This window comes from Rhinatrema bivittatum, chromosome 6, assembly GCF_901001135.1.
Source record: "Rhinatrema bivittatum chromosome 6, aRhiBiv1.1, whole genome shotgun sequence".
NCBI lineage: Eukaryota > Metazoa > Chordata > Amphibia > Gymnophiona > Rhinatrematidae > Rhinatrema > Rhinatrema bivittatum.
The window spans coordinates 171309816-171334280 of record NC_042620.1 but is presented as its reverse complement, the minus strand read 5'-3'; the positions used below and the strand labels follow the sequence as shown (position 1 = coordinate 171334280).

General features: G+C 42.5%; 1 protein-coding gene across 2 annotated transcripts in view; it reads right to left on the bottom strand.

The window, feature by feature from the left end:
* Positions 1–788: 788 nt before the first annotated feature.
* The window catches only part of ACADL (acyl-CoA dehydrogenase long chain), a 120993-nt gene continuing 97316 nt past the window's right edge, over positions 789–24465 (bottom strand). For both annotated transcript variants that reach the window (XM_029606142.1, XM_029606143.1), the window contains exons 10-11: positions 10850–10936; positions 789–1042 (exon numbers count right to left, since the gene is read on the bottom strand). In XM_029606142.1, coding sequence (XP_029462002.1) covers positions 949–1042; positions 10850–10936 — 181 coding nt within the window. In that variant the 3' untranslated portion in view covers positions 789–948. The remainder of the gene's footprint in view (positions 1043–10849; positions 10937–24465) is intronic.

Genomic DNA, 24465 nt, shown 5'->3' with positions numbered 1-24465 from the left:
TGTTAATGTTCGATGTAATTGCTCTCTTCAAAAGCACTGTTACTTTTCAATGTAAACCGAACTGATTTGTAACCTTTTACAAGAATTTCGGTATATAAAACTGTTAAATAAATAAATAAATAAATAAATAAATAAATAAAGGGCTGCAGTCTAAATCATTAGATAAAACTGGTCAGATCTGAGAACAACTCACACTATGTAGTCAATCTGAAATAAAGCCTCTAATTCTATGTGACAGTACTGGGTTATATTGGTTACTATTTCAGCTGCTGTTATAGGTCAAACACAACGAATGGCGGCTTTAACAATTCCACTATATAATCTAAGCAACTTGTACAATTTTAGGATTCCAAGATCTATGCTAAAAATATTCTGTGACCAGGTAATATGGTTTTGAAATTATTTTTTCGGTGTTCTATTATGTAAGTCATTTTTAGGGTTCTAAATATATTTTATTTTAGTTTAAGGCAGAAACACATCAGATCTTACTTAAGTAATAGATATGTGTAGTTAATTGTTTACATTCAGCGCCTTTTTTGCATCAAGCTTTAGTCAGGCATGGAAAATGAAAGATAAAAAGGTCCTTCTAGGATTAGACCATTTTGATTATAGCATCTTCAGAGTCCCAACAAAAAACAGTTGTGTGTGATTTTGAGGTAAGGCAGTGAGACCCACCACCACCATGTAAAACTAATCAGAAAATACTAAGGATTAGTGCAAATTGACAAAATGATGTACTTATCTCCTAATTAAAAACATTTAAAATAACTTATGGAGATTTCTTTTCATCACTATATATAGTACAAACCTTTATTGGATATCAGAAATTACAAACATTCAAATTAGATCCTTCTTTATTGCAGCTACTACATGGATGTAAAATCTCATTTTACTAATTTATTAAAAAACAAAAAAGGTAGAAAAACTCATTCTATATTTCTCAAGTCTTTACTTTTCGCTTACAATCACTCTGGCAATGAGCTCCTTCATGATTTCATTGGTACCACCATAGATTGGCTGGACCCGAGAATCCACAAAGGCTCTATGAAATGAGGGAAAAAAAAAATCAATCAATAAATTACTCTTAGTCCTGGTCGCATCCTCTGCTGCACATTTTGATTCATATATAACAGTTCCAGTTCCATGTTATCTATGTCTCCATTATATGATTCAGGTATATAAAAATTAAGAAGTATCTATTACCATAGGTGCAGCATAAGCTACTACCTAAGGCAGCAAAATCTGTCCACCTTCCAAATGCCTCTGCCTTCAACTCCACACACACACCTACTTTCCTTCTTCCCCCTACTCATCTTCTCAGCATATCTGTGTGTGTCTTAGGTGAGGTGTGCAGAGTTCCTTAGGCTGAATTGCTATCAGTGAATTTGCAGCCCATCACGGAGATGCTGTCCTCACAGTGGTTCCCTTCTCTTTCACCCATATGGGTTTCCCTTTCCAACACAAAGCTTGCTGGCCGACAAGCCATACAGGGGACCGTGTAGCAACTCACAATCACTGAACTGAGTCACAATCTGCAGCCGCTGTCTTTCACCGATTGCAGCTGAAGCATGTGGGGTAGAGGGGGCACCAACATTTGTCTGCTTTGGGTGGCAAAGTAAACGCCCCAAAAAAGGTGCTAGCCCTGACCTTAAGGATGAGTGGAAGACTATGAATAGGTACATTATTTTAACATTCCTTTCTTTTACTTCTATTTATAAATTTAGTTTGAAGTAAAACAAAATTGTAAATGCACCTCCCAAAAAAGAATTCTAGCAGAGTAGGCAGATACATGGATAGACTGTTTCTAAAAGACAGCAGAAATCAAGTTTTGCAAAAAGAGCAGCAACATAAAAGACTTGCAAAAAGTATTCCCCTTGTCTGTATGCTCAGTTTTGATGTGGAGATAAGGAGAGGGGAACAGAATGTATGAGGAAGCAGGCACTAGGCTAATGACAGAGACCTTGTAGGGCTTCAGTCAGATATGGTCTTAAAACTGCAACAATTTTGTTTTTATAAATATAATTCAAATAAAGATCTTAGCCATAGATACAGTGTCTTATTTAATTTTGTAAATGTCTTCTAGACCTCTCTTCCTCGCGACTGGTACCTATGGAACAGATGGGGACCTCTCAGGAGAGAGTTAACCCAGCTTTTATCTTGGTTAATCTCAAGCCAGCATTCCACCCCACCCAAGTATTCTGCCTCCACAGACCAAGAAAGGAACCTTTTAAAGATTTGGCCCCATTCCAAAGACAAACTTAAGTCATTATGATGTAAATATTTCTGTTATACGAGCACCAGGGATGTTTCAGCAACACTACAGCAAACTGAAAAGGATCTAGGATTTGACTGCTTCTCAATAAACCTAGTCACTAATTATGCAGTTGCAAGTATTGAAAACCAATCGTAAGTATATAAATTTCAGCAGCTATAAAGTAGGAAAACTTCTGCATGAACTGTAGACAGACACTCAGAAGCCACTAATTAAAACTCCTGCCAAGGTTAAAGTGGAAGGAGCATTTCAGCCTGGGAAACTTAAACCTGGCACTCAGCTGAAATACATAAATGTGCATAGCAATATAAGTTAGCACCATGCACTTTCAGAAGGAGAAATTAACTTTAGTATTAACATTTTGTTATAAACTTAGGCTTGGCATTTTCCAAAAAAGTGGATTTCTTCCCCAAAGGCATGTAGAATTTATTACAGCCCTGTGTTCTCGTAGAAAAGCCTTCCCTTCAGCTCAACAGGAGCCCAGTGCAGAAAAACCCCAACAACAGCACCACTATTTCAGCCAAGAAAGGTACTTCCTAATTAAAACCTTAAATTTCTCTTTCCAGGGATCAACATTCTATTTGAGTGCTATTCACCCTTCAGTAGCATTTCATCCTACTTTCTTGGTTTTTAGTTGACTAATTTGATTTGTGGCTTTAAAGCAAGTCATTTTTTAAAAGAAATTTTATTTTTTTCAAAATATTGAATGGGATACTTTCATTGACAGGTTATACTGCTTAATTGCACACATCCCAAACCTACACAGCTATAATGATGGGCAACTGATGGTTGAAGTCTCTACTTATTTTTCCCAAACAGCCACAGGGCAATGCTTCCAGTACGTGCACATTAGGAAAGATGTTTCATCAAAATGAAAGCAGTGTAGCCGGACACTTGCAGCCTATTATACTTCACGCAAGGCTGATTTCTACTGAAACAAGTTGATAGGTACAAGCCAGTCTACCCATGCATGCCTGCCTATTCTGCTATCACAGCTCTTCCTTAATCTGTGGTCTTTCCTCCCAGCCATCATGACCCCTTTGTGTCTGTTCCAACTGTGTTTGAATTTTAACAGTTTTGGTTCCTACCGGTACCACCTCTGCTGGAAGTCTGAGGTGTCCATTACCCTTTTATTGAAAAAGTATTTTATTTGCATATTCCTTTTGGGCCTTCATTCCTTAAGGTTCATATGATCATCCCTTGTGCTTGACCTTTTTTTTATTCTATGGAAGATGTTATCTTCTGGTACCTTTTTGACACCTGCTGGATATTTGAATGTTTTTCATATCTCGCCTTTCCTTTCTTTCTTCTAATGTTCATATTTATTTTTTTCAGTCTAACTAGGCATGGTTATAGTATAAGCCATCCCTCGCTTCGACAGAAACATAGAACACACCCTTTTCCTTCACAGGCCAAAAACAGCCAGAGGACAATTTTCAAAGGCACTTCTATTGGTAAAACAGTGATTATTATATAAATTGACTATAAGTATTATCAGCCCACTATGTGGATAAACTTACACACATACTGCCTGTTTACCCAGACTGTGTGGAGGCAGACTTGAGGTGGAATAAAGACTTCCATGCACACTTTTGGATTTTCAAAAGAATGTGCATTTATTAGGGGTGTGCATTCGTTTGCAACATATTGGCAATCCGCAACGTATAGGGCCATATTCGTTGTATTCATTGAGTCGCGAAACGTATCACGATTCCCACGAATACAACGAATCTTCACCAAATTATTCGGCCGTCTAAAGGAGCGAATTTAAACAAAACCCCCACCCTCCTGACCCCCCCAAGACTTGCCAAAACTCCCTGGTGGTCCAGCGGGGGTCCAGGAGCCATCTACTGCACTCACGCCATCGGCTGCCGGTATTCAAAATGGCATTGATAGCATTTGCCCTTACTATATTCACAGGGGCTACCGGTGCTATTGGTCGGCCCCTGTTACATGGTAGGAGCAATGGTACCACGTGACAGGGGCCGACCAATGGCACCGGTAGCCCCTGTAACATAGTAAGGGCAAAGGTTATCAGTGCCATTTTGAATACCGGCAGCCGACAGCGTCAGTGCAGTAGATGGCTCCCGGACCCCCGCTGGACCACCAGGGAATTTTGGTAAGTCTTGGGGGGGGGGTCAGGAGGGTGGGGGGTTGTAGTTAATTAAATTTTAGCCAGGAAACGAATATGAATGGAATACATGAACGGATCGGGGGCCCCCCTTGCCGAATGCAACATATCTGCCCCCCGACAAATACCGAATGTAACGTATGCAGTCCCTCTGCACAACCCTAGCATTTTTTTCCCCCAAATTTTCCATGCACATAATAGCAGGTGTAAATTGTGTGGGAAATTTGGCAGGATAATTCTCAGAGTGGACTAGCATGCATAAGACCACTATGAAAATTGGTGTAACTGAGGGCCAAGCTCCATCTCTGGGATTCTGATTTATGTACGAGATGTAATTATCAAAGAGGAACACTGTCATATGTTTATGGGTTGTCACAAATTGCAATTCCATTGGGACAAAATGTTTTGCTTTGTGGTTAAAATGTTGTATTGTTATGGGGCTTGGTCCTCTCAACTTTTTATCTTGGCTTATTGGACAGGGGGTTGTCCTATCGAAGGGAGGCATACATTTTAATTCTACAGCTTTGCTAATGGCTAAAAAAAAGCTTTTTGTTATTGTGGAAAGCAGAGCTGCTTACTTGTAATAGGTGTTCTCCTAGGACAGCAGGATATTAGTCCTCACACATGGGTGACATCTGACAGAGCCCAGCATGGAAAACTTATGCCACTAGCCACGTGGAGTCCCTCTTCAGTCTTGAAACATAGAGTTACAAAAAACACATAGGAGAAACCCAACTCCGTGGGGTAGTAGGCAGGTTTTGTGAGGATTAACATCCTGCTGTCCTAGGAGAACATCTGTTACAGGTAAGCAACTCTGCTTTCTCCTAGGACAAGCAGGATGGTAGTTCTCACACATGGGTGAATCCCTAGCCACAGGTTACTCCCGAAAAACCACGAGACCAGACACCTAACCAGGTGCCAACGGGCACAACAACACTTGTGCTGTTGGTAACAGAGGGAGATAGCCTGAACCTTGAACCCGAACAATGGGCCCTAGGCAGGAATAGTTGGGTTCTACAGCTGAAAGAGATTCCGGAGGACAGACTGGCCAAAGCTGTTATCGCGTCTGCCATCCTTGTCCAGACTGTAGTGAGCAGTGAAAGTGTGGAGAGAGCTCCACGTCGCAGCTTTGCAGATCTCATCCAAGGGGATTGCTCTCAAGTGGGCCATTGAAGTTGCCATGGCTCTGACAGAATAAGCCTTGACATGGCCCCGAAGTTGCAGTCCTGCCTGAGTATAGCAGAAAGAAATGCAATCTGCCAGCCAGTTGGACAGAGTCTACTTAGCAACCACAACTCCCATTCTATTCCTGTCAAAAGAGATAAAGAGTCGTATGGACAGCCTATGGCCTATTGTCCACTCCAGGTAGAAGGCTAAGGCTCTCTTGTAATCCAGACTGTGCAAAGCTCGTTGCCCTGTCGCGAATGAGGCTTGGGAAAAAAGGTGGGTAGGACGATGGACTGATTAAGATAGAAATCAGCCACCACCTTAGGCAGGAACTTAGGGTGTATATGCAGAACCACCTTATCATGAAAGAACTTCGTGTAGGGTAGATGCGACATTAAGGCCTGAAGCTCATTGACCCTGCGCGCTGACGTGACCTCAACCAAAAATATGACCTTCCAAGTCAGATACTTGAGGTCACAAGAACACAGCGGCTCAAAAGGTGCTTTCATGAGCTGAGCAGGCACCACATTGAGATCCAAGGACACGGCAGGAAGCTGCAAGGGAGGATTCAACTGAAGTAGACCCCGCATAAAAAGTCCCACTATGGGTTGCACAGAGATGGGAGAGTCATCCACACCCTGGTGGTAGGCACCAATAGCACTCAGGTTCACCGTAATGGAGTTGGTCTTTAAGCCAGCATCCCAAAGGTGCAGGAGATAATCCAGTAGCTTTGGTGTAGAGCAGAACGGATCCAGACCGTGGCGCCCACACCACACGGAAAACCTTTTCCACTTCAGGCCATAAGACATCCTAGTGGAAGGCATCCTGGAAGCCACCAGGACTCGAGACACATCCTCTGAGAGGTCAAGGGGCTGCAAAATTAGTCGCTCAACATCCAGGCCGTCAGGGACAAGGCCTGGAGGTTGGGATGGTGCAGCCTGCCCCGATCCTGCATGATTAGATCTGGGGAAGTTCCCAGACTGATTGGGTCCCAGAGGGAAAGGTCCCGCAGAAGCAGGAACCAAATTTGCCTCAGCCACTGAGGGGCTATGAGGATTATAGATCCCCTGTCCTGTTGAAACTTCAAGAGAGTCGTCGTCACCAGAGGAGGCGGAGGATATGCATACTGAAGGCCTTTGCCTCAAGACAGGCAAAGACGTCCGAGGCTGGCTTTCCGTCCCCCCGGTACAGGGAGCAGAACTGATGCACCTTCCTGTTGCAGGGGGCGGCAAATAAATCCATGTCCGGGATTCCCCCATAGGTGGAAGATTCGGTTTGCCACCTCCTCTTTCAGGGGCTACTCGACTCAGCCTGCCCGCTACCATATTCCCTGTTCCAGCTAGGTATGTGGCTCGGAAGACCATACCCTGGGATAGAGCCCAGGTCCAGAACTGAACCGCTTCCTAGCACAGGAGGAATGATCTCGTTCCTCCCTACTTGTTGATGTACCACATTGCCACCTGGCTGTCTGGTTCAGGACTGCTTTTGTTGAGCAGGCAAACCCAGAACGCCCAGAGTGGGTACCGAATTGCATTGAGCTTCAAGAAGTTGATCTGAAACTGTGCTTCTTGAGTGGACTACATGCTCTGGGTACGGAGTCCCTCTACATGGGCACTCCATCCCAGGTCGGACACATCCATAGTGAGTGCAACCTGGGCAGGGGGAGGATGATAAGGTGCCCCCTGCTCCAAATTGGATAGACTCTCCCACCAAGACAGGGAATCCCGGACAGGTGGAGTAATGTGGATGCAGACACAGAGGTCTTGGGTGGCTTGGCACCACTGGGACTGCAAGGTCCACTGAGCCCTGCACATATGCAAATGAGCAAAGGGAATAGCATGGACCGTCATGGCCATGTATCCCAAGAGACGCAACACGCTGTGAGCCAATATATGTTGACTTCTTCAGACCACTCCCGCAATGAATACCAATGTGAGTGCCCAATCGCGTGGAAGATACACTCGGGCCTGAGTGGTGTTCAAGACAGTGCCAATTGAGCTCAACTGACACGACTGATCTAGATGGGACTTCAGGTAGTTGGCAATAAACCCCAGAGACTCTAACACCCGAATGGTCAAGCGCAGGGTATTGCGCCACTCCCACTTGGGTTGGGCTCTTGATATGCCAATCGTCCGGGTAGGAGAACACCTGCATGCCCGACCAACGGAGGTACGCCCTCACTACTGCCAGACACTTGTTGAAGACGCGAGGGACCGATACCAGGCTGAACAGCAACACCCAGTACTGAAAGTGTACTTCCTTTGACTGCAGAAGATCTCTATGTGAGCGTAGGCATCTATAAGGTCGAGGGAGCAAGCCAATCTCCTTCCTGAAGGAGGGGAATCAGGGCACCCAGAGAGACCATCTTGAACCTCTCTTTTTTTAGAAACTGGCTCAAGGCCCTCGAGTTTAGAATTGGATGGAGTCCCTCCTGTTCTCTTTGGAATCAGGAAATATTTGGAGTAAAACCCCTGCCCTTGCTAACTCAGCAGAATGGGGTTGACGGTGGTGAGCTCCGCCAGAAGTATTTCCTGATGCAAGGACTGACCCCAAGAGGGGCAAGGGGGAAGAGTCTGGAGTGACACCTAGGAAGTTCAGTTGATACCCGAACAATGGACAGAACCCACTGGTTTCAGGTAACATGGTGCTCAGACAGCACCTAGACCTGTTTCCAGAGGTTCCGGGAATACTGCGTCATGTACAGCTGGTAGGAGCAGTACTGTCAATTAACATGGTGCCCTGAAACAACTTCCTACCCAGCGCATTCAGCACCCTGTGCTCCCGACCCAGAGGGGCTGAGGCGTGGGTGTGTGAATGCTTAGCATTCTTTAGAGCAGACTCCACCACAATCGACTGGTGGAGGAGTCAATGCTTCTCAAATCCCAAGGCATGCTGTACTAGATGAACAGCATCAGCCTTATTCACTGGAAGCACAGAGATGGGTTGTTCCCAAATCCTAAGGAGCAGCTCTTTGATGATTTCATGAACGGGAACAGCCACCACCTCCTTCGGGGCATCCACAAACTGGAGAACCTCCAGCATCTTGTGCCTGGCATCCTCTTCTGTCAGAAGCTGGAATGGAATGGTTTCTGCCATGGCCCAAACGAACCCAACAAATGTCAACTCCATAGGTGGGGACCGATGTCGCTCCTCTGGAGGAGACAGATTTGAGGGGAGGACCCCAGAGTCATCTGAGGAAGACTCGGAGGAATCATTCCTCCACGGGTCATAAGGGGCATAGTCGTCACTGAGATCGCTCACAGGCGTCCGTGGCAGGGGCCCTCCCCGGCCCAAAAGCTTGGGCTCTGAGGGCATTGAGAGCCCCAGGACTGGTCCAGGCAATGCTGGCTGCAGAACAGAGGGCTTCGATGATGCCTTCGGCCTCAGAGGAACTCACAATGGGGATCGCATCTGAAGAAGGCAGCACTGGTGGCCAGTGGGGCATCGATGGCACCCAGGCCATCGGCATTGGCTGCGTGGGGAGTACCCCAAGAAGAATGTCTAGGCGTTCTAGCAGCAGCACCAACATCGAAGGTGCAGGCTCTTGCACCGTTGGAGGCACCAGCTCCGCCGGCGGCTTGATGCCCTGAAGGACTTGAACAATTGCCAATTGCACTCTATGCTCCAGTTCCTCTTCAAAGGCTGCCAACGACAGGGCAGTTGAGGAGGTGGCGGCATAACCAGATCTCCCCCGCAGCCCTGAGGGAGATCGATGCCCGGCATTGTAATCGGTGGGAAATGCCTTGGACCCTGGAATTGATAGAAGGCAGTGCCTCCTCATCGTAGGGTCATCATAGCGAGAGCCGTGCCAACCCAAGCTCGGTACCGTGTGAAGACTGAGACCAATGGCAAAGCTTCCTGGATTTTTCATGGTGCTCGGCCCGGTCTTTCCCCAGCGTTGAGGAAGAAGGAGATGATCCCAACATCTTTGAGTGAGAGGAGACAGATGCCGGCCAATCCCCCTACCCCCTTCTTTACCGGAAGCCCTAGTGGCAGGGTGAGTGCCCGAGGGATCGTGTCCATCGGCTTCCCTGACCTTTTGGTGTCAATGCTTTTGACTTCTTAGACCCAAACAGCTTCTCTATCTTATCCAGGCGGGCCTTGGGGGGTCATCTGATCGCAAAAATGACACCCCTGGACATCAGACAAAACCCCCAGGTAAAGGATGCACACCTCGTGCGGATCCACAAGGGACATAGTCCGAGGGCACTGGCAGAAACCCACGACGCCATAGGAAAAATTGGCCAGCAAGTAGTTGACAGGCAGATCCCAAAGGACACCGTACTCGGAACTGACCTCACAGAAGGGAAAACTTACAACGCCGCCCATCTAACTAAAGCCGGGGGAATAGAGAGGGACCCAGAGTAGGAAAAGAACGTTTTCCAACAAAAAGAGCAAGAGTTCTACAACCGCGAGACGAACAGCTCTGCGGAAAAGAAGAGACTGAAGAGGGACCCCGCATGGACGTGTGGATAGAGGCATGCTGTGCATTCTCAAAGTTTCTAGAAACTTTGACATAAGTTTTCAGTGCCAGGCTCCATCAGATGGTATCAACCATGTGTGAGGACTACCATCCTGCTTGTTCTAGGAGAAGGAAGAGAAAATACCATCCTTTTCATAGTGGGTTGCATTAATGAAACAATGTGAGTCTATGGAAAAATTGAAATCAGGTTTTGTTGAGCCTTAGAACATTGAAATTTCATAGAGCATATTTAAAATTGTGGAATAGATTTGATCACATCATATGATGTTCATGTATTTGTAATATAGTTGGTTTCATTTTCTGCTTAAGGCATTGCATTTCGGAGCTACATGGTGTAAATGAATGCGTGTGTAAATGAATGCGTGTGTATGGATAGGTGGTTGCAATACAGCTGTGAGGGGTTTACAATATGTAAAATGTTGATAGATTGCTAAGTGCTGTGAATTTCAGTTATGTAATTTCTATAAATATGACTGTTTGCATACCGTGCTGAAGTGATCCAATAAATACATCTTTAAAAAGAGAAAATTGGTGCAATTTATGTGCATCTTTGTTGCTGAGTTTGGCCAGTTTGTTTGTTATAAACTTATCCCCACGTGGCTTCCAACTATAACATTCACTGTATATTAGTTGTCATGTCAGAGAATTAAGTGGACTGTTCTTCTTTGGGAGAAATCTTCCCAATCTCATCAGCTGCAAAAGCCTCCTAATTCTGAATTGCCTATTTTAATCTGGATTAAATGGGTCCACTGGCCCCAGTATAACCAGGTATTTCTCTTAAAACAAGTGCACTTACTTAGCAATAGGGTATTCCCACATGTAGCCACATCCTCCATGGAGTTGTACACACTGTGTAGCCACACTATTCTGGAGGTCAGAAGCCCTGGAGGTTTAAAAAATGAAACAATAACTGTTGTACAGTGCAATCTATAAAACATTACTAGTGTTACAAAAATAAAGTCTAATCTGTGAATGTATTCCACAACTAAATCATATTTAACATTCACATCTACTTTATTCTGATGCAGAGATAAGTATATCTCAAAACACAGTACTGTATCGGCTATTAGTTGGCTGTTGTCACATGTTTAAGGAAGTACTGCTTGTTGATCTAAAATAGTGTTGAAACTTTAAATCATACAAAAAAAATTGGCTTGATTGACCAATGATTCTAATTGTGCACTGATATTCAGATAATACCTGTTGGTATAAATAAGTGCATTTGGTACGATGGTCCTTTATTACAATTAAGAATGCTGCTGTTATTTTGATAAAAATTCAAATTTCAGAATCAAGTAGATGGTAAATGTTAAGTTAGGATTATAAAACAGTAACATGCTACAAAAAATATATTTGCAGATTTCTAAAACTGTTAATGATTCACTTTGCATTCTGTCCATGCAGTTCAACTGAAAAATATAAAAAAATGTCTTATTTATATAAAGCGTCAATGCATCCTGTAAAATATTCTCTCTCTCCTTTATTTTTACTAATTTGTATGTTATTGTTATATACAATTTACACAAAAAATTATCTGGAATGAAGTAATAAAAGTTTCAGAGAACCAAAAAAAAAATCCCACTTTTAATCTAGAAATTCTCTTCTTTTCCTGACCAGTCCTAGCAGAAGTCTGGGGCTATCATAATTCTTTCCTTGGTTCTTCTCACAGCATCAGTGACATCCTTTCATCTCTCTCCATTATTGCTTTTTAGCTAGTAAGAATTCAAATTCCCTAATGCAGTAGTAGAATGGGCAGAATTAAAAAAAAAATCACTCATCCACTTGCCTGGAGCAAGTGGATTTTCATAGATGGCAAAAACAGCTCCAGAAGCAGAGAGGAGACATCTTTGGCCACAAGGCAACATTATCCTCAGATTCCCAATCCGAATCAGTAGCAGCATTATCTTCAGCATCCAACAGCTACTCTAGGGGAGGAAAATACATCTTTTGCCCCAATCAGGGCTTGGGAGGCAGCAAAAGTACAGTACGGAGGAAACAGATAGCTGCAAAGAAGGGAAGGATGAGTGCACCAAGAAGACTGCACTGGGGTGAGGTGGGGGGAGTGGAGGAGGAGGATAGTGAACAAGGCTATACTGGGTGGGGTGGTTAGCGTGCACTCACCAGGGAAGAAATGCACATCCCATATACTCCCACTACGCCCTCATTCCTCCTTCAAAAGAAATTATTGGAATTGGGGATAGTACATGGCAAGTGCTTGCATCCCTGGTGATTAAATCCCAAAGGAATTTTTAATTTGGGGGTATAAGTGTAGACTGAAAAATATGAGAAGAGCAGCTATAGCAGTTAGGGATGTGCATTTTTTTTTAAACATAAATATCAATGACTATGTTGTTTCATGTTGTTTTCAAAACAAACAGAAAAAACAAAAAAAAAAAACACCACACACAAAGTTTTGTGGGTTTTTTTTCTTTTGTGTTTAGTGTGCACTATTCAAATACAGTGCAACCTACTTCCAAAACCTAAAACACAAACAAAAAAAAAATTTGGGACTAAACCTAAACAGAGAAATTTGCCTGCACACTTCTAATAGCCGTGTTTAACTTCATCTTCAAAAGTGACTTTTAAAATGTTTTTCTACTAATTCTGAGAAGCAAGAGCATGAAAGAATTCAACTGGATTACTTGACTGGAGGGGGGGGGAAAGGTTCACACACCCCTCCCCAACACCGAGGAGACAGTATTGCAGCTTTAACTGTATAAATAAAATAAAGCAAGTTAACATCTCATCTCCAACAAAGTGACTCTGTTCTCTCTGTGCCTCTGTTCTGGTATGCAGGAATTATTGACTTTTCCACAGTATTTTGTTCTATATGTAAAACAGTCTACAGCGCAAAATGTAAAGAATTAAAAATATAAACACATTCCCTTATTGATAAAAGCATGCTTATCTTGCCTTGCAGTGTTTAACACAGATTTTCAGCAGTGATCGAAGGATAAACAGTGGGCATCATTACTCTGTAAATCTGATTACTGGAGAGCTATGCATTTGGCAGATGACTGTAGATTATGCTAAAAGCAACAAGTGAGGAAGCAAATAAAATAGACTACAAAAGCAATTCTGAGTCTGGATGTTAGATTCCACAAGCTAGCTAGCTAAGTTTACTTTCAGGACAGCTTATTTCTTTCATCAGGATCTAGAAACTCCTAAAAGCTAAAGAACGGCCAGGAAACATCTTTTGCCAAAGCTGTTGCCACTGTTACTACTTCTACTACTGTCCAGATGGATATCGTGATCCATTATGAGGAACCGGTTCAGTATGAAAGATGTCTGCAGGTAGACTCCTTCAGGAAACAGGTGGTAAGCAAGACTGAGAAGCATCTGGGAGAATAAGGACATCATCAATGAAATGCTTAATGAAGCATCAAAGATGGAAAACTCAAAGAGAAAGATGACAGCTGGACCTAGGTCATCCTGGGCAAAATGATAGAAACTATCAAAGAACAAAATTATTGAACATACAGTATACTGTCTTTTTTGAGATGCGGTGACCAGAACTGCACACAGTATTCAAGGTGCGGTCGAACTATTGAGCAAGAGAGAGGTATTTTGATATTCTCTGTTTTATTCTCCATTCATTTCCCAAGTCCTAGCATTCTATTTGTTTTCTTGGCCACACTGGGCAGAGGATTTCAACATATCCATGCCTATATCTTTTTTCCTGGGTGGTAACTGGCAATGTGGAACAATGCATGATGTAACTATAATGTGTGTTCCTCTTTCCTATGTGCATCATTTTGCACACATTAATTATCATCTGCCATTTGAATGCCCAGTCTTGCATGGTCCACTTGCAATTTTTCACAGTTCTCTTGTGATTTAACAACTCTGAATAATTTTCTATCAGAAAATTTGACCATCTCACTCGTTATTCCCATCTCTAGGTCATTTACAAATATGTTAAACAGCAGTGGTCTCAGCACAGATTCCTGGGGCACACCGCTAAGCACCTTTCTTCAAAGAAAATTGACCATTTAGCCTTTCTTTTGGTTTTCTACCTTTTAACCAGTTCTCAATCCACAACAGAACATTGCCTCCTATCTCATGACTTTTTAATTTCCACAAATGTCTCTCATGAAGTACCTTGTCAAATACTTTCTAAAAGTCCAAACACACTGTATCAACTAGCTTTATCTACATGTATAGAGTAGGAGATTAATGAGGCAAGACTTCCCTTGGCTAAACCCTTGTTGGGCTTATCCCATTAAACTATGACTCTATGTTCAGCAATTTTGTTCTTTATAATGGTTTTACTTATTTTTCCTGGCAGGGACATCAGGTTTACTGGTTTGTATTTTTCTGAATCACCTCTGGAACCCTTTTTAAAAACTGGCATTACACTGGCCACCCTCCAATCTTCAGGTATTGTAGCTGTTTTAATGATAGATTAATAATAGGTCTGCAATTTCATTTTTCAGTTCTTTCAGTACCATGAGATGTATACCATCCGGTTCAGGTGATTTGTTATTCTTTAGTTTGTCAATTTGCTCTATTACATCTTCCAGGTTCACTGAGGTTTGTTTCATTTCCTCTGAATCATCACCTTAAAATATCACTTCTGACATGGGCATCTCCACAGCTAGAGTCTTGACCAGCATAAGTAGATTTTATCACATTATGCTGGCTCTGTTTGACCCTCATTGGTTACTTGTCTTTTAGAATTATAAAGGTTTTAATGCTAGTTCATAAAATTGTTTATAACTTAGAAAATATTTGGTTATGAGCAAGTCCTCATTTTTATATGCCAAAAAGATTTTTACATTCTGCAAATAAGTTTCTTTTGGCAGTGCCATCAATCCAATAGACCCATTTGGGTGAGGTGTACAAGAAAGTTGTATCAGTGGCTAGCCCTTTATTATGGAATACCATGCCTGAGCAAATACATGCTACTAAAGACCTCAAGTGCATTTAAGAAACTGCTGAACACTTGACTTTTTAAACAAGCCTTTGATGAATATTGGCTGTCACTAATTTACATGAAATCTTAGCATGCAGGATAAAATTTAAGGAGAGTTATTACATGAGGGCTCTGTAAGATGGTTGAAACTTGATTTTTATTGTTCCATTTATATATTCATTATTTTTATTCATTTTGTTTCTATTGATTCTGTTTTATATTGATTTGTTTTTATATTGTCTTATTTTTTGTACTCATTTGTATTGTGCTAATTTTATAGCTGAGTGTCATTTCAATGATCAATGTATTTTAATAATTTAAAAGTTTTACCTAATTATGTATACAAATTGTAAACCACCTAGATTATATAAGAGGTATAAAAATAATTTTAAATAAATAAATCTGTCTTGCATCCTCCTCAGTAAAACTGAAGCAAAAAAATAATTTAATCTCTCTGTTATGACCTTGTCCTCCATTAGTGCACCTTTTATCCCTCGGTCATCCAATGGTTCAACTGACTCCCTTGCAAGCTTTTTGCTTCGAATGTATCAGGTTTTTATTATGATTTTTTGCTTCTTCAGCAAGCTTCTTTTCAAATTCTGTTCCTCAGCAATGCTTTACATCTAACTTGCCAGTGCTTATGCTATTTCGTGTTTTCTTCATTTGGATCCCTTTTCCATTTTTTTTTTTTAAGATATTCTTTTTGCTACAACAGCCTCCTACTGACATGGTCATTTGGCTTTCCTTCCACCATTTTTAATGCATGGAATACATCTGATCTAGGTTTCCAAGATGGTATTCTTGAACAGTATCCATGCCTGATAAGTTTTTTTTTTTTTATTTTCTGTTTATGCAATTTTACATATTTAAACAAGATTATGTTCTTGATTGGAAATACAAAGAAACAGTAAGTAATAAATTTCACAGAAAAGAAAAAAATCATACTGCAATTACAAATTATTGTTTCTTTAACTTTAGTCCTCAAATTGAGGGGGCATAGATATACACAACCTAAAGAAATATTTATGAGATACTTCAAGAAATTAAAGCCAATCAATGTAGCATTCTAAACCGATTTCTTTTCAAGAGGAACCGGGTACATTGTCACAGGGTTCTATGGAGCCCACGGGAGTCTTCCCTGCCAAAAACTGAGACAGCTGAGGGGGTTCATAAAATACATAGGAATTACCATTATGCTTAACCAAGCATTTGCAAGGAAACTTAAGGAAAAAAAACTCCCCCAATCTGAATCACCTGTGGCCTCATTAGGAGAAAAGCCTTTCTCCTCTTTTGAGTTTCTCGGGCAACATCCGGGAAAACTCTTACATTACAACCTAAAAACTGATCATTTCTATGTCTAAGACAACATTTCAATAACCAATCTCTGTCTGGTTCCAATGTCAAATTCACTATTAAAGTAGTCGGTATTGCAAGCTCAGTGTCTGAAGTCTCTAAGAAGGTGGAAATATTCAAGGGCTGGTCAGCAGTAGACACTAAAGGTGTTAATCCTCCATTCTGTTCTGTTGATCTTTTTGCTTTTGGGAGGTAAAAAATCTTTGAAATTGGTGGCATTTCATTTTCCCCAATCTGTAGCACTTCCTGGAGATACCTTTTAAAGATATCTCTCGGGGATATTAAGGATATCTGTGGAAAATTTATGAATCTTAAGTTCTTGCTTCTAATTGTATTTTCCATCTGCTCCAGTTTCATTGATATATTCTTCCTTTCTTTTATCATCACAGTTTGAGTTAGCTCAATATTTTTAATTTTATCTCGATTAGTCATAATCTGCTGATCCATATCCACTTGTGCATTGCTCACCACTTTAACTTTTTCCTCCATTTCTTTTCCTGTGTCGCTTAAAGATTTAATTTGCGACATAATAGAGACTTTCAGGTCCACTAAAGTCTCCCAGATAGTTTCTAGTGTAAATGCAGCTGGTCTTACCACAGCAGTTGTGAATCTTTCAGGGACGCCTCCTTCAGCTCCAACAGTCTCCCTCAGCAATGTCCCACTCACTTCCCCGATCTGCCCCGGTGTCAATATTGGGCTCATGGTCGCAGGTTCTCCTTTATCGGACCCTATAGAGCTCTGGCGGAGGACTCTTTGGTCCGACGACAGTGCTCCCGACTCCGGAGAACTCCAAACTGCGGCCGGATTCTCGGGTGGGGTTCCCTGTGCAGGGCTCAATGGTGATATCGAGCCAGGGAGAGAGGGTAGCTCATCTTCCCCTCCCCCTCTCTCCAGCGGCTGGGCCTCTGCTATTCGGTTTATCCTCACGACGTGCGCATCCATCGGACCAGGGACTGAGACGTTCGAGGGGGCTGTAGGGTATGGCTCACCTCTCGGTTTGCGTTTGCGTTTTCGTCCCATTTTCAGGAAAAATGCTGCAGGAAACAACTTTTATTTTCTGTTCGAGGAACGCAAAACGCCGTGCACTGCTACAGATCGGCCATCTTGCGCCTGATAAGTTTTAACCTTTCCAGTTGCTCCTTTCAGTTTTTTCCTAACCATTTCTCTCATTTTCTCATAACTTCCCTTTTGAAAATTAAATGCTATTCCAGTAGATTTCCTTAATGCCTTTCCTCCAGTTAAGTCAAATTTTATCTTGTTATTATCACTATTGCCAAGTGGTCCCAACAATTATTATAATCACGCACAAATCATGTGTTCCACTAAGGATTCGATCTAAAATAGCTTCCCTTCTTATCAGTTCTTGTACCAGCTGTTCCATAAAGCAGTCATTTGTTTCATCTACAAACTTTACTTCCTTGGTATGTCCGGATGTAACATTTACCTAGTCAATGCCAGGGTAATTGAAATAACCGATTATTACTGTGTTACTAACTCTACTAGCTTCCCTGATTTCTGTTACCATTTCATAATCTGTTCATTCTGCTCAGGTGGATGGCAGTACAACCCCACTGCCATTTTATTCCCCTTTTCACACAGAATTTCAATCCATAAGGATTGTACATTACATTTTGGTTCTTGCAGAAATCCTCTTATTGAAATCCTCTGCTCAGTATGCAGTGGCAGCCAAGAAAACTAATAGAATGCTAGGCATTATTAGGAAAATAATGGAGACTAAGACAGAGACTATCCTTATGCTTCTGTATTGCTCCATAGTGTGCCCATATCTTGATTATTGTGTGCAATTCTGGTCACTATATCTCAAAAAAGATACAGCAGAATTAGAAAAAGTACAAAGAAGAGCAACTAAAATGATAAAAGGGATGGAACGATTCCTCTATGAGGAAAGGCTAAAAAGATTAGAGCTCTTCATCTTGGAAAAGATGGAAGAGGGAAGATATGCTAGAGGTCTATAAAATGAGTGGAATGGAACTGTTGAATGTAATAGTTTGTTTTTTCTTTCAAAAAGAGAAGGATATACCATGAACTTACTAAACAGTACATTTAAAACAAATAGGAGAAAATATTTTTTAACTCAGTGCATAAATAAGCTCCGCAATTTATTGCCAGAGGATGTGGTAAAAGCTGTTAGTTCCTGGACAAGGTCCTGGAAGAAATGTCCATAAACCATTAAGGTGGACTTGGGGAAAATCTGCTGCTTGGAATCAATTTACCTTTTATAACCTGACTTGGCCACTGTTGGAAACAAGATACTTTTTGATCTGACCCAGTATATTAAACCTTTTGTTCTTATGTACTACAGCCACTAGATTCTACACCCAAACTCCAATTTCTCTGTAGCTTAAGAACCAGTATGCAGCCCTGGAAGTGGAGAAGGAGAAATCATCCCAGGATGAGAAGGAACGGAAACTTGCAAATCCCAATACTGCAAGCTCAACAACCACTTCATCTAGGAGGCAGAGGGTAGTGATGATTGGTGACTCATTTCCAAGGGGCTTGTAGGGATCCATCTACCAACCAGAAATGTTTTCCTGAGAAGTATGCTGTCTGCCAGGTGCCAAAGTCGAGGCATGGAAAGATTGCTGAAAATCTTCAAGCCTCCAGACTACTATCTGATGCTGCTCCAAGAATTCTCCTTTTTTCCTTATCATGCCTAGCAGAAGTCTGCGGTTGCCATGATTCTTTCCTCCCCCACAAATGATATTGCTAGGTACTACATAGAGTATAGCAAAAGTGATTTCATGGCTCAGAGAAAGAGTGAACTAGATAGGTGCACAGGTGGTATTCTCCTTAGTTCTCCCAGTCAAGGATAAAAGGCCCAAGCAGAGAAGCTCCTATTCTGAAGATGAATGAATGCTGCGTAGATTGTGTTGACGAAAGCAACACAATCCATGGAATGATGTTTCAAGGACTACTGAGCAGAGATGGAGTCCACCTGTCAAAGAAGGGGGTACAACATCTTCCAAAACAGACTGGCAAACCTACTGAGGATGGCTTTAAACTAGGATCATCAATAAGGAGTGAACAAAACTAACATAAGTAAAGTACTCTGATAAATTAATTTTGAAACACTTTTAGAGAAATGGGGAAAAAAAAAGAGAAATATCTAGAAAGCTATGTACACTAATAGTCATAGTATGGGAACCAAAGTTCCAGATATAGAGGCAGTCATGGAAGAGGCTGACTTGGATGTAGTGGCTGTCAAGGAGATGTTCGAGAAGTTAGCTAAGAATAGATAAAGAAATGAGGCTGTACAGGATCGAGCCAAGGGTATTAAGGGAACATAGATAATTTCTGGCAGCTTTGCTGACTGACTTTTTTTTTTAATGCTTCTTTAGAGTCTGAAGTAGTTCTGGAGGATTGGAGACAGGTTGATATGGTTCCTCTTCACAAAAAAAGAAAGTAAAGAGGAGGCTGGAAGCTGCAGGCCAATTAATCTGACTTTTGTGGTAAGTAAATTAGTGGAACTGATGCTAAAACTCAGGATAGTACAATATCTGGAATCTGGATTACAAGATCTGAGGCAGCATTCCCCCCCCCCCCTCCCCAAGAGGTAGGTGTTGTCAGACAAATCTGACCAATTTCATTGACTACATGACCAGGGAGATGGATCAAGAGAGAGTATGTATACTTCGATTTCAGCAAGACCTTCACAATGATTGTACATAGGTACATATATGGGCCCTAAAGTAACTGACTGGGTTAGAAGTGGACTGAGTGGGAGGTACAAAGGGTAATGATAAACTGAGTTCACTCCAAAGAGAGGGACGTTATTAGTGATATGCCGCAGGGATTGGTCCTTGCACCAGTTTTCAACATTTTTGTAAGTAATATTGCAGAAGGACTCTCAGGAAAGATTTGTCTTTTTGCAGATACCACCAAAATCTACAACAGGGTAGATACACAGGAATGTATGGAAACCTTGAGGAGGGATCTAGCAAAGCTTGAAAAATGGTCTAGTTTCTGGCAGCTAGAATTTAATGTAAAAAAATGCACAGTCTCATGCATTTCGGCTGCAAAACACCAAGGAAGTGATGCAAGCTAGGTGATGAATTTCTTCTAGGCACAAAACAAGAGCAGGATCTGGGGGTGATAATATCTGATTTAACGTAAGGTGGCCAAACAAGTGGATAAGGCAATGGCAAAAGCTTGAAAGTTGCTTGGATGCATGGGGAGAAGAATGGTCAGCAGCCCTTGGCAAAACCTTGTTTGGAATATTGTATACAATTCTGGAGCGCACACTTTCAAAAGGAAAGATTGGATGGAGTCTGCTCAGAGGGAGATTACTAAAATGGTGGGTGTGTTCTTTATTCTAAAGCATATGGGAACAGACTTAAAGACCTACACATGTATATCCTGGAGGAAAATTGGGATGGGGAGATATAATAGAGACATTTAAATACCTCCAAGGTATCAAAAAGTGGGCCTGTGTGAATGGAAAGGAGGCTCTGGAATGAGGGGTCATGGGATAAGACTGAAAGGAGTAGACTCAGGAGTGATCTAAGAAATATTTCTTTATTGAGCAGATGGTGGATACATAGAACAGCTTCCCAGTGGAGGTGAGGGAGACCAGGTCAGTATCTGAATTCAAGAACACATAGGATAAGCACAGTTGACCACTGAGGGAGTGACAGGATATGTAGAGTTGATTAGTTGACATGAATGGGCAGATTAGATAGGCTGTATTATATTTTTCAACCATCACATTTCTCTGTAAAATTCTGACAGATTATTCATACATACACACAACCTTCAGGAGCTTCCTCATCTCTTTTCCCACCCCTTTTCTCCCTATATATAGCCTAAATTGTCATGTGTATCTAAAGGCTTATGCAAAAGGCTGCAATCTCTCAAGACTCTTGCCCTCAAACTCCTCATCACAAGTGGATTCAGGCCCTTGAAAGCTCATGCCTCAATAAATTGGCTAGTCTGTAAGGTGCCAAACCGTCTGACTTTTTTTTTTTTTTTTTTTTTTTTTTACAGTGCAACATGTTTTCTGCCTCCCGTGATACAGCTGAATGCTTTACACAATCTGGCATTGCAGCAGGCTTGACTGGCTTACTTATATAGAAATGAAACATAGAAACATAGAAATGACGGCAGAAGAAGACCAAACGGCCCATCCAGTCTGCCCAGCAAGCCTCCCTCACCTCTTCTCTCATACTTATCTGTTTCTCTTAGCTCTTGGTTCCAATTCCCTTCCACCCCCGCCACTAATGCAGAGAGCGGCGATGGAGCTGCACCCAAGTGAAACATCCAGCTTGATTAGTTAGAGGTAGTAGGGGTAGTAACCGCCGCAATAAGCAAGCTACACCCATGCCCATTTGTCTTTACCCAGATTATGCTATACAGCCCTTATTGGTTGTTTATCTTCTCCCCTGCCGTTGAAGCAGGGAGCTATGCTGGATATGCGTGAGGTATCAGTTTTTTTCTTCTCCCCTGCCGTTGAAGCAGAGAGCTATGCTGGATATGCATCGAAAGTGAAGTATCAGGCACATTTGGTTTGGGGTAGTAACCGCCGTAACAAGCCAGCTACTCCCCGCTTTGTGAGTGTGAATCCTTTTTTTCTTCTCCCCTGCCGTTGAAGTTATGCTGGATATGCGTGAAGTATCAGTTTTTTCTTTTCCCCTGCCGTTGAAGCAGAGAGCTATGCTGGAAATTCGTGATGTATCAGTCTTTCTCCCATGCCATTGAAGCAGAGAGCCATGCTGGATATGCTTCGAGAGTGAAGTATCAGGTACATTTGGTTTGGGGTAGTAACCGCCGTAACAAGCCAGCTACTCCCCGCTTTGTGAGTGCAAACCCTTTTTTCTTCTCCCCTGCCGTTTAAGCAGAGAGCTCTGCTGGATGTGTGAAGTAACAGTTTTTTTCTGCCTCCCGTGATACAGCTGAATGCTTTACACTTAATCTGGCATTGCAGCAGGCTTGACTGGCTTACTTATATAGAAATGAAACATAGAAACATAGAAATGACGGCAGAAGAAAACCAAATGGCCCATCCAGTCTGCCCAGCAAGCTTCACAACATTTTTTTCTCTCATACTTATCTGTTTCTCTTAGCTCTTGTTCTATTCCTTCCACCCAGTAACCCCCCAGTTTTTAAATGTAGAGAGGCAGTGATGGAGCTGCATCCAAGTGAAATATCTAGCTTGATTAGTTAGGGGTAGTAGCCGCCGCAATAGAGCAAGCTACACCCATGCTTATTTGTGTTTAACCTCAGCCTATGTTATACAGCCCTTATTGGTTGTTTTTCTTCTCCCCTGCCGTGAAGCAGGGAGCTATGCTGGGTACGGGTGAAGTATCAGTCTTCTCCCATGCTGTTGAAGCAGAGAGCCATGCTGGATGTGCATCGAAAGTGAAGTATCAGGCACATTTGGTTTGGGGTAGTAACCGCCGTAACAAGCCAGCTACTCCCCGTTTTGTGAGTGCGAACCCTCATTTTCTCCCCTGCCGTTGAAGCAGAGAGCTCTGCTGGATGTGTGAAGTATCGGTTTTTGTTCTCCCCTGCCGTTGAATCAGAGAACTATGCTGTATATGCATTGAAAGTGAAGTATCAGACTTATTTGATTTGGGGTAGTAACCGCCGTAACAAGCCAGCTACTCCCCTCTTTGTGAGTGTGAATCCTTTTTTCCACATTTCCTCTTGCTGTTGAAGCTTAGAGCGATGTTGGAGTCACAGTAAGCATGTGTATGTTTATTTAATAAGGGTATTGACTCCAGGCAGTAGCCCTCATTCTGGCGAGTCACCCACTCTTCATTGGCGGCCTCTTGACTTTATGGATCCACAGTGTTTATCCCACGCCCCTTTGAAGTCCTTCACAGTTCTGGTCTTCACCACATCCTCAGGAAGGGCATTCCAGGCATCCACCACCCTCTCCGTGAAGAAATACTTCCTGACATTGGTTCTGAATCTTCCTCCCTGGAGCTTCAAATCGTGACCCCTGGTTCTGGTGATTTTTTTCCTACGGAAAAGGTTTGTCGTTGTCTTTTGATCATTAACACCTTTCAAGTATCTGAAAGTCTGTATCATGTCACCTCTGCTCCTCCTTTCCTCCAGGGTGTACATATTTAGATTCTTCAATCTCTCCTCGTACGTCATCCGATGAAGATCCTCCACCTTCCTGGTCGCCCTTCTCTGTACCGCCTCCATCTTGTCTTTGTCTTTTTGAGATACGGTCTCCAGAACTGAACACAGTACTCCAGGTGAGGCCTCACCAAGGACCTGTACAAGGGAATAATCACTTCCCTTTTCTTACTCGATATTCCTCTCTCTATGCAGCCCAGCATTCTTCTGGCTTTAGCTATCGCCTTGTCTCATTGTTTCGCCGATTTCAGATCATTAGACACCATCACCCCAAGGTCCCTCTCCTGCTCCGTGCACATCAGCCTTTCCCCGCCCATCGAATACAGTTCATTTGGATTTCCACTCCCCATATGCATGACTTTGCACTTCTTGGCATTGAATCTCAGCTGCCATATCTTCGACCAATCTTCCAGTTTCCTTAGATCTCGTCTCATTCTCTCCACTCCTTCCAGCGTGTCCACTCTGTTGCAGATCTTTGTGTCATCCGCAAAAAGACAAAACCTTACCTTCTATCCCGTCCGCAATGTCGCTCACAAGATATTGAACAGGACCGGTCCCAACACCGATCCTTGCGGTACACCACTTAAAACCGCTCTCTTCTTCAGAGAAGGTTCCATTTACCATCACACACTGTCTTCTGCCGTCAACCAATTTGCAATCCAGGTCACCACCTCGGCACTCACTCCCAAGCTTCTCGTTTATTCACCAGGCTCCTGTGCGGAACCGTATCAAAAGCTTTGCTGAAATCCAAGTATATGATATCGAGCGCTCTTCCTCGATCCAATTCCTTGGTTACCCAGTCAAAAAAGTCAATCAGGTTTGTCTGACAGGATCTTCCTCTGGTGAATCCATGCTGCCTCTGGTCCATCAATTCTCCAGACTGTAGATAGTTCACTATTCTCTCTTTCAACAGTGACTCCATTACTTTTCCCACCACCGAAGTGAGGCTAACCGGTCTGTAGTTACCAGCCTCCTCTCTGTTCCCACTCTTGTGAAGCGGGACCACCACCACTCTTCTCCAATCACTCGGCATCACTCCC